The sequence below is a fragment of the Odocoileus virginianus genome, chromosome 34, assembly GCF_023699985.2.
Source record: "Odocoileus virginianus isolate 20LAN1187 ecotype Illinois chromosome 34, Ovbor_1.2, whole genome shotgun sequence".
Taxonomy (NCBI): Eukaryota; Metazoa; Chordata; class Mammalia; order Artiodactyla; family Cervidae; genus Odocoileus; species Odocoileus virginianus.
Window position 1 is genome coordinate 16,302,486 of NC_069707.1, and position 15,640 is coordinate 16,318,125.

Below are 15,640 nucleotides of genomic sequence, written 5' to 3' on the forward strand. Positions count from 1 at the left end.
AAGTCACTTTGAGTGACAGCCTTCCGCGCCAGTCCCCAGGGGCTTTGGAAGAGTTTTCAAAACGGCCGCGCAAGGGCCGGGAACCCACAGACAGCTTGGCTTGCCACCGATCAGACCCGCCCAAGGAACCTCCCCAAGAGAGGGCGGTGTCGCCGGAGAGATGACGTAAAGGCGTCGCGTCGAGGGTGACGCGTGGCGTAGATGACGTAAGGCTGCGCCTGTCACCCCAGGGGCTGGTTGCGAGGAGGAGCGGGCGCCATGGCTGTTCTGCTGGAGACCACTTTGGGCGACGTCGTCATCGACCTGTACACCGAGGAGCGGCCGCGCGGTGAGGCCCCGGCCCTGCTCACCTTTCGGCGGGCCGCGCTTTTTTTTCCCCCCGCTTTGCCTTTTCTGCCCAGTCCCCGGCGAGGACTGGCTGGAGCTTCTGGGCTGATGGTGCCCGCGACCGCGCAGTTTATCAGAGGGCCTTGGTTGAAAAGTTTGTTTCTGAGGAGCAACCCTTCTCCGCCTCTGGTGCTGGCCAGTTGGCTGGCGGGTGCTTGTGGTTATTGAATCCCTGTGTGTGTGTGTGTAATGCAGGCTGCGTATTCAGTGCCTATAGCTCTTGTGGCTTTACTGGTTTTTACAAGTCAGACGAACATAGCGTGTAATCAGTAAATCTTGATGAAAGCAAGGACGAAGGGCTTGGAGCAGTGAGTGTGGACATCCCTTCTAGGTAGAGGGAGGGCTGTCTGGAGGTGTGCGCTCAGCCTTAGCAAACACTCGTTGATCGTACACTACGTGAGACTTTGTGCCAAGCCGTGGGATGGGCGTCTTGCCCTCGAAGGTCTAATTTTCCATTGGGGGAAATAGGCGCCGCAACCCATTTAATTTCTTAAGCGTTGTAGTGGTAGAATGTGTAAGTTGCCATGGAAACCAGAGGAGGGAGTAATTCTTCCTGGCTGGGGGTGGGGAGAAGCAGAATGCTGAGCACTTGAACTCGCTCTTTTAAAAACGAGTGGGAGTGAGGGTGTTCTTGTTTGCTTAGAATTTTCTGGAAGTAGATCGGGGTGGCTTGACAGTGAAATGGCAGGCCGTGAATCTGGTCATATACGTTTTTAGGTTAGGTCTGGTCCTGAATAGCCTTGTGTGCCCTACTGAAAACCGTAGTCTTTGAAGGGTTTGAAAGCAGGTTTGAGAGAGGCGTAACAAACTTGTTTTAGGACGATAATAGGCAGCAGTATGGAGAATGTTTCAGAGTGGGGAGAAACTGTAACTAAACAGGAGAGTTTAGTTACAATCAGGGTTCTGCCCCCAAGGAATGCAGTTTGTCAAAGATGAAACAAGCTATAAAATATGGTACCATGAGTGCCTGCTGAGGTGCTAAGCTTTATCCCACACTGAGTTATCACCCCCATCCCAGCAACTCTCAACGTACATCTGTTCCTTTCTTATACTGATGCCTGTACCCCACATTTCTCCCACTATTGTCCTTTTGGCAAACTTCCTGTTTGTTAATCAGTTCTCAGGTCAAGCATGATCTCTTCTGTGAAGCTTCCTGTGTCCCTAAGCAGAGTTAGATTGGTTTCTTTTGCTCTGCCTCTGGTCTTTTATAAATCACATAGTACATATTTTGTTATACATTTTCCTGTTGGCCTGGAATTATTTTCAAGTCTCGGTCTCCTCTCAAGAATGTAAACTTTAAGAGAGCAGGGACTATTCCTTAATTATCTCTATATCTTGAGCACCTAGTGCAGTGCCTGACGCTTTGAAGGTGCACACCGAAGTAATGGATAATATGTGTTGTATTCAGACTCTTTGTTCAGGTGATAGAAACTCAACTGAAACTGCCTTAAAGAAAATAATGGATTGCCTTATGTTACTGGTGTAAGCTTTGGGCTTCCCTCAAAGCTCAGTTGATAAAGAATCTGCATGCAGTGCTGGAGACCCTGGTTCGATTCCTGGGTCCAGAAGATCTGCTAGAGAAGGGGTAGGCTACCCACTCCAGTATTCTTGGGCTTCCCTTGTGGCTCAGCTGGTAAAGAATCTGCCTGCAATGTGGGAGACCTGGGTTCGATCCCTGGGTTGGGAAGATCCCCTGGAGAAGGAAAAGGCTACCCACTCAGTATTCTGGGCTGGAGAATTCCATGGACTGTATAGTCCATGGTGTTCCAGAGTCGGACAGGAATGAGCGACTTTCACTTTCACTGGGGTAAGCTTTAAGGATGACAGGATCCAGGGGTTCACAGATTCTTATAGGGAATTGTATTTTTCATCTTTCGGTTTTGTTTTTCTTTGAGTTTGACACTCTCCATGTGGAGCAGCATTTGGCAAGGAATGGGCCTTTTTCCCTAGAATTATGAGGAACTGAAAGAGAGGTAGGATTATCCCACCTAATTAACACAGAATGTTTTTTTGTGTGTTTTTGCCGTGTTTCTGCAATGATAGCTTGGAACACTTAAAACATAAATCCACGCTGTTTGTATATATTTGTAATGTGTAAGTAGTTGTGATTGGATATCTACTTATATGTATAACTACTTATCAATCTATAGTAAATATATCCAGACTTATTTTTCTTTTTTCCTCACTCCCTCTCTCCCTTTTCCTTTTTTTTTTTTTGAATTTGAACTTTATTTTTATTTTTTATTTATTTATTTTTTTTATTAGTTGGAGGCTAATTACTTTACAATATTGTAGTGGATTTTGTCATACATTGACATGAATTCCCTTTTCCTTTTTATAAAAGCTTTTTATTATAGAAAACTTTAAACATATACAAAAGTAGAATCATGTGAATGAACTCCCATGTTGATGATCAGCTTCATGTAACAGTTGTTAATATATGTTTCATTTATTTTGCCACGTCCACTGAATTTTTTGTTTTTGGTTGTGCCTCATAGCCTGTGGGATCTTAGTTCTCCGACCAAGAATTGAACCCCAGGCCGTGGAAGTGAAAGTGCTGAGTCCTAACCACTGCACTGACAGGGAATTTCTTTACATGACATTAAAGGGCTTCACTGGTAGCTCAGATGGTAAAGAATCCACCTGCAATGCTGGAGACCTGGGTTCGATCCCTGGGTTGGGAAGATCCCCTGGAGAAGGAAATGGCAACCCACTCCAGTATTCTTGCCTGAAGAATTCCATGGACAGAGGAACCTGGCAGGCTACAGTCCACGGGGTGGCAAAGAGTCGGACATGACTGAGTGACCAACACATGGCATTTATTTAATCTGTAATTAATTAAAAGATACTTGCTCCTTGGAAGAAAAGCTATGACAAACCTAGGCAGCATATTAAAAAGCAAAAGTCTTTTTAACTCTTTACTTTGCCAACAAAGGTCTGTATAGTCAAAGCTATGATTTTTCCAGTAGTCATGTATGGATGTGAGAGTTGGACCATAAAGAAGGTTGAGCCATGAAAAATTGATGCTTTTGAACTGTGGTACTGGAAAAGACTCTTGAGAGTCTGCTGAACTACAAGGAGATCCAACCACTCCATCCTAAAGGAAGTCAACCCTATATACTCATTGGAAAAACTGATGCTGAAGCTGAAGCTCCAATACTTTGGCCAGCTGATGTAAAGAGCCGACCCTGATGCTGGGAAAGATTGAAGGCAGGAGGAGAAGGGAACGACAGAGGATGAGATGGTTGAATGGCATCACTGACTCAATGGACATGAGTTTGAGCAAGAAATGAGTTTGAGCAAGTTCTGGGAGATGGTGAAGGACAGGAAAGCCTGGCATACTGTAGTCCATGGGGTCGCAAAGAGTCGGACACAACTAAGCAACTGAACAACAAGAAAAGTTATTTTTTAAAAAAGATAACAACCATAAGTCATGGTCACGTCTAGAGAAATAAGCAATAATTCCTCTTTGTTGTTTAGTTGCTCAGTCCTGTCCAACCCTTTTGCAACCCAATGGACTGTAAGCCTGCCAGGCTTCTCTGTCCATGGGATTTACCAGGCAAGAATACTGGAGTGGGTTGCCATTTCCTTTTCCAGGGAATCTTCCCAATCCAGATACTGAACCCGTGTCTCCTACATTTGCAGGCAGATTCTTTACCACTGAGCCACCAGGGAGCCCCAATAATTCTTTAGTATCATTCATGTTTATCTGTTGTCTCATAAACATTTAAAAGAATATTTCATCATTTGAAATGGGATCCAAACAAAGACCATGTATTGTATTGGTTGCTATATCTCTTAAATGGGGCTTCCCAGGTGGCTTAGTGGTAAAGAATCTGCCCTCAATGCATGAGACTCAAGAGACACAGGTTCAATTCCTGGGTCAGGAAGATCCCCTGGAGGAGGGCAGGCTGTTTCACAATGTCTTCCCACCTTGAAATGGCCCCTCTCTACTCTCTGCCAGTCCAGTTCTTTTAGTGTTTATTTTCAGCCTCCGGGAAGTCTTCTCTTTTCCCCAGGCAGAAACAATCTCTTTTTTTCAACTCTTCTGGCATATTTATTAACAAAACCGTACTATTTAAGTGCACCAATGGTATTATCAGGTATGCTCAGTATTATAACTGTTCAGATGTAAGGACCCTTATTTAGTGTAAGCTCCTTGAGGGGTAGGGATCCCTCATATATCTTTCTGTTTGGTTTCTAGCTTAGTGCCTTGAGACTTGCTAGAATGTTACTCTACACCTAGACTATGAACTTGTTAACAGCAGAGATTTACTGGCATTTGACCTTATAGAGGGCCAAGTGCCTAGAAGATACTCCGTGTTTATTGGGTAAATGAGTGAACTTATTTTAAAAGGTGGTACATGATTAGTGTATGGATGTTTGTGAAGGGAATGGCTACCCCCTCCAGTATTCTTCGGGCTTCTCTCGTGGCTCTGACGGTAAAGAATATGCCTGCAATACAGGAGACCTGGATTCAGTCCTGGGCTGGGAAGATCCCCTGGAGGAGGGGAGCAATTCCCTCCTCCAGAGGTACATGGTGACTGTATGGATTTTAGTGAAGGGGTATTTAATCATTGTTAAAAAAATTGGATCCCGGATACTTTGTTTTATCTAATGTGCATAAGCTATACTCATTTTCAGATACTCTGCTAGATCCTTTCCCATTACAGTGCTCTCTTTAGTTTTTCTTGTTTCTCTTAACAAAATCAATTCATCAATAGATGTTTGCTGACTGAGGGAGCTCTAACTGGTGCTCTGTGACAACCTAGAGGGGTGGGTTGGCCTGGGAGGTGGGAAGGAGTTTCAAGAGGGAGGGGATATATGTACACCTATGGCGATTCATGCTGATATATGGCAGAAACCAACATAATATTGTAAAGCAATTATCCTTCAATTAAAAATAAATTACAAAATAGAAAAAAAAAAGATGATTGCTTATCCCAGATAAGTTTTAGTTTCCTGTATAGCTCAGATGCCCAAAAAACCCAAAGAAAAAGAGAATAAAAGATAACTTAAAATATATTGCATTTTTCTAGGCTTGCTGTGGTGGTTTAGTTGCTAAGTCGTGTCTGACTCGTGACGTCATGGACTGTAGTCTGCTAGGCTTCTTTGTCCATGGATTCTCCAGGCGAGAATACTGGAATGGGTTGCCATTTCCTTTGCCAGGGGATCTTCTTGACCCAGGAGTCGAACCCCGATCTTCTGCATTGCAGGCTGATTCTTTACCGACTAAGCTACGAGGGAAGCTTACTTATTTTTTAAAATGACTTTGGACGTTTGACCATTTGGGGAGGTTTTTATATGGTAGCTTAAAACTTAAATTATACTAACTGTGCCTTTACTTGATTGAAAATGTATTTGTGAACTGCTGTGGTAAATTTAGTATTTACTTTTTTTCAGCTTGCTTGAATTTCCTGAAGTTGTGCAAAATAAAATATTACAATTATTGCCTTATTCACAATGTCCAGGTGAGTTGGTAGATATTAGTCATGTTCTTTGTTATTGGAACCGTCTAACAAACTCTGAATTAACGAAGTCCCCTGTATATTACAGAGGGATTTTATCATACAGACTGGTGATCCTACAGGGACTGGACGTGGAGGAGAATCAGTTTTTGGGTAAGTTTCTTTATTTTCAAATGAATAAAAATAGAAATTCCTCTTAAAAATGTTAAGTAGTGTATCTCAATCTGCATTTTTAAATATGGTTCAAATACAGATTTTTCCCAAGTTCCATAAATGTCTATAGCAAAAAAAGGAATATTCTGAATAAAGGTGCCATTTCTATAAAGAAATGGTAACCTTATATGCTAACTCTAGTCCCCTTTATTTATAATCCTAGTATGTCTGCATTTCATGTTGAGTGTACTTATATTTTATAACCTTATTATATATATTTTTAGTCAACTGTATGGTGATCAAGCAAGCTTTTTCGAGGCTGAAAAAGTGCCAAGAATTAAGCACAAGAAGAAAGGCACTGTGTCCATGGTGAACAATGGCAGTGATCAGCATGGATCTCAGGTTAGGAACTGCGTGAGGAGATGAGTTTTGCTGGAGGGCACCATGAAATTATCTTTTTGAACTATCTAGTAAGGAGAGAATTTCAACCAAAGATATTTGTTAGGATTTAAAAATGACACTGTTTTTTCCTATGTTTAAAAAAACCCTTATTATTTTGTTCTTTTGAATGTAAGGCATATCCTTTGGGAGGAATTTAGAAAATACAGGAAACTTGTAAAAAAAAAAAAACCGGAAAGTACAAAGAAGAAAATAGCATTACCTATAATCCCACAATTCATAGATCATCACTGTTCAGAGATAGAAAGGCCTGTTCTTGCAGTATTTATTACTTATTTCAAAACAGGTCATGTTGAGCACGTTTCACTCACTGTCACAATGTTCCCATTGGAGTAGATGCTTTTTTTCCACAGAGTTTACTTGTGAAAAAACTTGAGATTTGGTTTGTTCAAGTATTTTTTAAACAATCAAGCATCTGTGTATTTATTAATATTTTATATTTAAACTTTGTGCCTTTCACTTAGTACTAGTACCAAGTGGGTGAGAAATACTAGTAGCAAGTACTAAATGCAGTTAATGTAGAGTCTTTTGTAACTAATACCAGTTTGAATTATATATATATATATATAGGTATATATTTGTATTTATTAAATGTCTTTTTATATAGTTTCTTATTACCACAGGAGAGAATCTGGATTACCTCGATGGCGTTCATACAGTGTTTGGTGAGGTGACAGAAGGCATGGACATAATTAAGAAAATTAATGAGACCTTTGTTGATAAGGACTTTGTACCATATCAAGATATCAGGTATGGTTACTACTTATTATTGGAATGGACTATGGCGTTTTCATATGTGATGTTTGCCAGATCATAGGGATGGCATACATAGGACTGGTTTTTGGATAATCCTAAAATGTGAGTTAATTGGGGACAATAAGAATCTTTTGGAGAAGGCAGTGGCACCCCACTCCAGTACTCTTGCCTGGAAAATCCCATGGACAGAGGAGCCTGGTAGGCTGGGGTCCATGGGGTCGCTAAGCGTCAGACATGACTGAGTGACTTTACTTTCACTTTTCACTTTCATGCATTGGAGAAGGAAATGGCAACCCACTCCAGTATTCTTGCATGGAGAATCCCAGGGATGGGGGAGCCTGGTGGGCTGCCATCTGTGGGGTCGCACAGAGACGGACACGACTGAAGTGACTTAGCAGTAAGAATCTTTATAACAGAGAAGACCATTACTGTACTAATTATAATTGCTTACGTTGGGAGGAATTACTAATTTTTTAGTTTTTTTTTTAAAAATTCAGATTATTGAAAGAGATGACAAGATTACTAAGATATAGCTATTCATATTACATCTTAGCATAATGCAGAGAATTAATATATAATATCAAGCACTCAAAATATCAAAATATATCCTAGTAATACCCCTGTGCAATAAAATTTAAGAGCTTATGGATTTTTTTTTTTTTTTTTGGCATTAGGGATACTTAGTATATTTGTTATAATTTTTATAAAAAATGAAACATGGATTCTGAAATAATATGAATGTAACACTTGACTTGGATTTATTTTATAAGGATAAATCATACGGTGATTTTAGATGATCCATTTGATGATCCTCCTGATTTGTTAATTCCTGATCGATCACCAGAACCTACCAGAGAACAACTAGATGTGAGTCGAGTCTTCTTATGATTGAATGTACATACATATTAATGTTTTGCATAGATTTTGCTTTTTACCTTTTTAAAACTTACTTCTCCAGAATGACTATCTTGCTTGATCAGTAATACTAAGCAAAGTTTGCAATTCTTTTTCTCTTCCATGGAGACACTCATTTTTATACTTGTCTTTTCCCTAATATTCTTTCTTCAGTTTCTGTTCTACCAGAACAGTCTTAGCTCTGAATACAAATACCTTGATAAAATGTTTCTCTTACCTCTTAACTCTAGATAGAGTATAGCTTTAAGACTAAATTACGTTGTCAGCTTGTGAGGGAACTTTTCAACTGGGGACACTTTTGAGCCAGGCTGGAATGCAGAAATTTCTGTGACTTAGTGGAGACTTCCCCTCAGATCTTTTAAGGTATAAATTTCTGCTTAATGAGACTTCCTCAAAGCTGAGTTTATCTCTATAGTTAGGATTTAATCCTTAATTTCTAAGATCATTTATCTTATGTATTCAGCACTTACTTGGATACCGGATAGTTCTTATATAAATGTTTATTTTGATTTAAAAATAAATTAGAAGCCTAGTTTAGTTTATATTAATGAATTAGCTTAAATCAGTTTTCAGAGGTTTATAAGTTTGTTTCACATTTGTGAAACAAATGTTTTAACAAATTTGATGAAACTAAGAATGAAGCATAATGTCTCATGTTTCTTAGATTTTTCTTTTTTATATATATATGTGTATATATATATGAGTAACTTCTGCCTTACAGAGTGGTCGAATTGGAGCAGATGAAGAAATTGATGATTTCAAAGGGAGATCAGCTGAAGAAGTAGAAGAAATAAAGGCTGAAAAAGAGGCCAAAACTCAAGCTATTCTACTAGAAATGGTAAAGTAATTAATTTGTTCAAATAGTTGTTCAGCAGTGTGTTCAATACATACTCATTGTGAGTTTATTCCTGACTTATTGATAGTATTAAAATATTAAAAATTAGCTGAGTTCTTTTCTGGGTTAAATTTGATATGACATAATAATACATATGAAAGTAAGCAGTTTGGTTCTACTGTCAGTGTAGTGTCAAATGCATTTTAAGCAAATGGGAAATGGGTATCTAGTTTATAAATATTAATTGGATTTCAGTTGCTTATACTTATCTCAGGTTTTTTTTTTTTAATTTTTTAAATTTTTAAATTTTTTTTCCATTTATTTTTATTAGTTGGAAGCTGATTACTTTACAACATTGCAGTGGTTTTTGTCATACATTGAAATGAATTAGCCATGGATTTACATGTATTCCCCATCCCAGTCCCCCCTCCCACCTCCCTCTCCACCCCATCCCTCTGGGTCTTCCCAGTGCACCAGGCCCGAGCACTTGTTATCTCAGTTTTAAAGAGTTTCTTGGACTGAATTTTAAGTATGATAGAGAATAATGTTTTGTATATCTCTAGTATTGAGATTAAATAATAGAATAATAATTATAGGATAAAATAAACCTGGGCAGAAATTGAACCTCTAAAATGTACTCCTTTTCTCTTTTACTAGCAATATGAAATTATTTGGGGAACAGTTATTCAGTACATGGTTATTTCACCTACTAGGCTTTTTTTTCCCATTTCTTATTTTTGTGGAATAGGTATACCTTTCATGTAGTAGATCATCAATTTTGGAATGGATAGCTAATAATTAAGTTTCTATTGCTAACGTCAGTTTATATAATAGAGCTTTAGGATTCATTATCTGTTTTAAAATTTGTATTAGCATCACTAGTCTGAAGGAACAAATATTAAAGAGTATAGTTCAAGAAAACTTTACTGAATTAAAAAAGTTTAAAAAGCACAGCTTAATGAACATAATGTGTTACCTGAGAATTCTGACCCAGAAGAGTCAACACCAAGACAAACTCTAAGAAAATTATGGACTTAAAAGAAAAATCTTTTGAACACCTGGCAGCAAGAGTAAGTGACTTAAAAGGGAATGAACATTAGATTATCATTAGAGTGTTCAACAACAAATAATAGAAAGTATATGCCAGAATTAAAGGGTTTAACATATTCTGTAAACTTTTTTTATTTTCAGAGAATTTCAAATTTACAGAAAAAAAAATAATGCAGAGAACTTCTATATAACTTTTACCCAGGTTCATCCTTTTTTTTCTTTTTTTTGGCCACACCACACGGCAAGTGAAACTATGAGCCATGCCATGTAGGGCCAGCCAAAATGGACAGGTCATGGTGGAGAGTTCTGACAAAACATGATCCAATGGAGAAGGGAATGGCAAACCACTTAAGTATTCTTGCCTTGAGATTCCCATGAACAGTATGAAAAGGAAAAAAGATATGACACTGAAAGATGAACTCCTCAGGTCAGTAGGTACCCAGTATGCTTCTGGAGAAGAGTGGAAAAATAGCTCCAGAAAGAATGAAGAAGCTGAGCCAAAGCAAAAACAGTGCCCAGTGGTGGATGTGACTGGTGATAGGAAGTCAAGTCAGATGCTGTAAAGAACAATACTGCTTAGGAACCTGGAATGTTAGGTCTATGAATCAAGGTAAATTTAAAGTGGTCAAACAGGATGGCAAGAATGAACATTGATATTTTAGGAATCAGTGAACTGAAATGGACGGGAATGGGTGAATTTAATTCAGGTGACTATTGTATCTACTACTGTGGGCAAGAATCCCTTAGAAGAAATAGAGTAGCCATCATATTCAACAAAAGAGTCCGAAATGCAGTACTTGGACGCAATCTCAAAAACGACAGAATGATCTCTTGTTCATTTCCAAGGCAAACCATTATCATAGTAATCAAAGTCTATGCCCCAACCATTAATGCCAAGGAAGCTGAAGTTAAACGGTTCTATGAAGACCTATAAGACTTTCTGCAACTAACATCAAAAAAAGATGTCCTTTTCATCATAGGGGACTGGAATGCAAAAGTAGGAACTCAAGAGATACCCAGAGTAACAGGCAAGTTTGACCTTGGAGTACAACATGAAGCAGATCAAAGGCTAACAGAGTTTTGCCAAGAGAATGCACTGGTCAGAGCAAACACCCTCTTCCAACAACACAGGAGACAACTCTGCACATGGACATCACTAGATGGTCAATACTGAAATCAGTTTGTTTCTTTGCAGCCAAAGATGGAGAAACTCTATACAGTCAGTGAAAACAAGACTGGGAGCTGACTGTGGCTCAGATCATAAACTCCTTATTGTGAAATTCACACTTAAATTGTCTGAGGAGGCCTTATAAATAACTGAGAAAAGAGAAGTGAAAGGCAAAGTGAAAATGAAAGATATATCTATTTGAAGGCAGAGTTCCAAAGAATAGCAAGGAGAAATAAGAAAGCCTTCCTCAGTGATCCATGCAAAGAGATAGAGGAAAACAATAGAATGGGAAAGACTAGAGATCTCTTCAAGAAAATTAGAGATAACAAGGGAACATTTCATGCAAAGATGGGCACAAGAAAGGCCAGAAATAGCATGGACCTGACGGAAGCAGAAGATATTAAGAAGAGGTGACAAGAATACGCAGAAGAACTATACAAAGAAGATCTTCATGACCCATATAACCACAATGGTGTGATCACTCACCTAGAGCCAGACATCCTGGAATGCAAAGTCGAGTGGGCCTTAGGAAGCATCACTGCGAACAAAGCTAATGGAGGTGCTGGAATTCCATCTGAGCTATTTCCAATCCTAAAAGATGATGCTGTGAACGTGCTGCACTCAATATGCCAGCAAATTTGGAAAACTCAGCATTGGCCCCTGGACTGGAAAAGGTCAGTTTTCATTCCAGTCCCAAAGAAAGGCAATGCCAAGAATGTTCAAACTACCACACAATTGCACTCATCTCAATGCTAGCAGAGTAATGCTCAAAATTCTCCAAGTGAGGCTTCAACAGCATGTGAACTGAGAACTTCCAGATGTTCACACTGGATTTAGAAAAGGCAGATGAACCAGAGATCAAATTGCCAACATCTGTTGGATCATCAAAAAAGCAAGAGAGTTCCAAAAAAACATCTGCTTCATTGACTATGCTAAAGCCTTTGACTATGTGGATCACAACAAACTGGAAAATTCTTCAAGAGATGGGAATACAAGACCACCTGACCTGCCTCCTGAGAAGTCTATATGAAGGTCAGGAAGCAACAGTTAGAACTGGACATGAAACAATGGACTGGTTCCAAATTGGGAAAGGAGTTCGTCAAGGCTGTATATTGTCATGTTGCTTATTTAACTTATATTTATAGAGTATGTCATATGAAATGCCGGAATGGATGAAGCACAAGCTGCAATCAAGGTTGCTGGGAGAAATATCAATAACCTCAGATATGCAGATGACACCACTCTTACGGGAGAAAGCGAAGAAGAACTGAAGAGCCTCTTGATAAAAGTGAAAGAGGAGAGTGAAAAAGCTGGCTTAAAACTCAACATTCAAAAAATTAAGATTATGGCATCCGGTCCCATCACTTCATGGCAAATAGATGGAAAAACAATGGAAACAGTGAGAGACTTAATTTTCTTGGGCTCCAAAATCACTGCAGTTGGTGACTGTAGCAATGAAATTAAAAGATGCTTGCTCCTTGGAAGAAAATCTATGACAAACCTAGATAGCATATTAAAAAAGCAGAGACATTAATTTGCCAACAGAGGTCCATCTAGTCAAAGCTATGGTTTTTTCATTAGTCATCTATGGATGTGAGAGCTGGACCATGAAGAAGGCTGAGTGCTGAAGAATTGATACTTTTGAACTGTGGTGTTGGAGAAGACTCTTGAGAATCCCTTGGGTTGCAAGGAGATCAAACCAGTCAATCCTAAAGGAAATCAGTTCTGAATTGGAAGGATTGATGTTGAAGCTGCAATAGTTTGGCCACCTGATGTAAAGAACTGACTCATTGGAAAAGACCCTGATGCTGGGAAAGATTGAAGGCACGAGGAGAAGGGGATGACAGAGGATGAGTTGGTTGGCTGGCATCACTAGCTCAATGGACTTGAGTTTGAGCAAGCTCCAGGAGTTGGTGAAGGACAGGGAAGCCTGGCGTGCTGTAGTCCATGGGGTTGTTAAGAGTCAGACATGACTGAGTGACTGAACTGAACTGAACATGGCAAGTATTTTCCCTGACCAGGGTCAAACGTTTACCCACTGTGCTGGGAGCACAGTGTCTTAGCTACTGGACCATAAGGGAAGTCCCTCCCCCCTACCTTTTTTAAAATGTGTTTATCCAAGAGGAGACACTTCACATGATAATCTTGCCTGAACTCATCTCTGAGAATTTTTTAATATATGTATGAAGGAATGTTGTTTCCCCACCTAAAGGCTCATGGTAAATATATTTTTCTCACAGTGAAAACAACACCATCATTAAATCATGGTTTTATCTTACTGTCACCCTCTTGAGTTCTTCAGCAGAATGCAGTTTGCTTGGTTCATTGTGGTAGTTGACTATGAAGTTGACTTTGGTTTGCCTGAAGTAGATGATGATAATGTGAGGTCAAAAAGCTCAAAACTGTATCCAGGAATTGGTGTTCCATACTGCACAATACGGTGGAAGAGAATTGGGCATTACTTACTTAAAAGGCTAGATTCAATGTAATAGTATTTCAAAAGTTTAAAAACAAGCAAAACTAAACACTATGTTAGGGATATATACCTGTATAAATCTGTAAGGGAATGGCCAGGAATGAAAATTGAAGGCTCATTTGTGGTGAGAGAGAAAGAAGGATAATGAAATCAGGGAGCATTTTACTGGTAGTTCTTAGGCTGGTTATCACCATGGGGTCTTTTTATTTTCATGCTACTTAGTTTAGATATACTTTTTGTAAATTCTTTAAAAAATAGATCAAGTACTTGAAAAAAGAAAAAATAGAGATAAAACTGGAAGTCTAAAGCCAGTAGACTTGGTAAATGTTGACTTTGTGTGAATACCATGCCTGTTACTCTTACTGCCAGGAAGAGTGGAGTTTTGAATTTTGAAATCTGTTTAGATCTCTTTCCCAGAGCCCACAGTTAATAATGTAAATTTAGATATTTTGGGGAATCAGCAATGGGAGCTAACTTCATGGTATTTATGATGGAAATTAAATAAAAGTTAATTTATATTCTTATTTATCATTTAGGTGGGAGACTTACCTGATGCAGATATTAAACCTCCAGAAAATGTGCTGTTTGTTTGTAAATTGAATCCAGTGACCACAGATGAAGATCTGGAGATAATATTCTCAAGATTTGGGCCAATAAGAAGGTAGTCTCTAGAATTAGTGAAAGATTTAGAGAAACTAGGTATTGGTGGTTTTCTAATGACATTTTTGATGAGTCTCTGAACTATAGATGAAATTTATATTAGTGAGTTTTACAGGTGAATATGTTGAACAGTAGGGAAGAAAAACACGTATGTATGCCTATGTGTAGGTGTGTATGTGTGTGTGTTATAAATTGAGTGATTTTCTTACAAAACATACATTTCAACTGTAAAACAGGAAGTGAATGAAACCGTTTAAGTGTAGTTCTATAGTATTTTCAAAAACCTTATTTAATATTTTAAATGTCTTGTCTCATTTAAATTCTCCCTAGAATTTCCAGCAACCTCTTCCAAAATTAATTTTAATCTAAATTTTCTAAAATTTTTCTTTTTGTTAATTTTGCCTGCATTATTAATGCAAAAGTTTTGAAGCTAGTATTTCTTTGAGAAAGGGAAGTATTTTATAATTGATTAAAAGTATTATCTTTAGAATTTCCTTTTATTTCATGTTTTTTCTTCTGTGAAGCCATTCTTTATTATTCCTACTGAAAGAAAAATTTTTCTTTAAAAGACTACCTGACTTTATTCTTCCACTCACTGATAGTATATCATCTTTATAAAAAAAATTATTCTTTTTAAAAAATTTTTTTTTCATTTATTTTTATTAGTTGGAGCATCTTTATAAAAAAATTCTTACACTGTTACATCTTATTTTTAAATTGGACATTATATACTCATTTGTTCTCCCTGCCTGCTACTTTGGTTGTATCATAACTTTGGTTAAGTCTTTGTTCAATATTTACATTTTAATGTGTACTTAAATATTGCAACAGCTGAACCATGTTCTTTAATGTGATTAATTATCCTTTCACAATTTTTTTTCCTCTCGCAATGTTTTATATTCCTGTTTCATATCATGTTTTTAAAATGAGGCTTAAGATATATGAGCAAAAAGGGTTAAACCAAGTGCGTCAAATTCCACCTTACTGGCTATTTCATTTGGTTATTAAGATGGATTGGTTCTATGTAATAGCTGTACTTACGGGATTAAATTTGAGCCTTGTTTATATTAAAATTAAAAAAAAACCCAATCATAAGTTTACTAATAAGCATGCATATATATATGAATATGTGTGCATTATTCTGTAGTGACATTAGATAATCTATAATTCATTTGTATTTGACTAAAAATAAATTATGATTTAAAAGAAGTTTTAGCAGTAATTTCCCTTTGCTAAAGAAAAATTAAATGTTTTTATTTTGTTCTCCAGTGTTTTAGGAATTTAGGATTATAGGCCTGTATAGGGCATTTATA

The 15,640-nt window shown here is 38.0% G+C and overlaps 1 protein-coding gene across 1 annotated transcript in view; it reads left to right on the plus strand.

The window, feature by feature from the left end:
- Nucleotides 1–204: 204 nt before the first annotated feature.
- PPIL4 (peptidylprolyl isomerase like 4) overlaps nucleotides 205–15,640 on the plus strand; it is a 37,237-nt gene continuing 21,801 nt past the window's right edge. Inside the window, exons 1-8 of the mRNA XM_020893676.2 lie at nucleotides 205–328; nucleotides 5,791–5,858; nucleotides 5,944–6,008; nucleotides 6,293–6,410; nucleotides 7,075–7,217; nucleotides 7,994–8,090; nucleotides 8,860–8,976; nucleotides 14,204–14,328. Coding sequence (XP_020749335.1) covers nucleotides 259–328; nucleotides 5,791–5,858; nucleotides 5,944–6,008; nucleotides 6,293–6,410; nucleotides 7,075–7,217; nucleotides 7,994–8,090; nucleotides 8,860–8,976; nucleotides 14,204–14,328 — 803 coding nt within the window. The 5' untranslated portion in view covers nucleotides 205–258. The remainder of the gene's footprint in view (nucleotides 329–5,790; nucleotides 5,859–5,943; nucleotides 6,009–6,292; nucleotides 6,411–7,074; nucleotides 7,218–7,993; nucleotides 8,091–8,859; nucleotides 8,977–14,203; nucleotides 14,329–15,640) is intronic.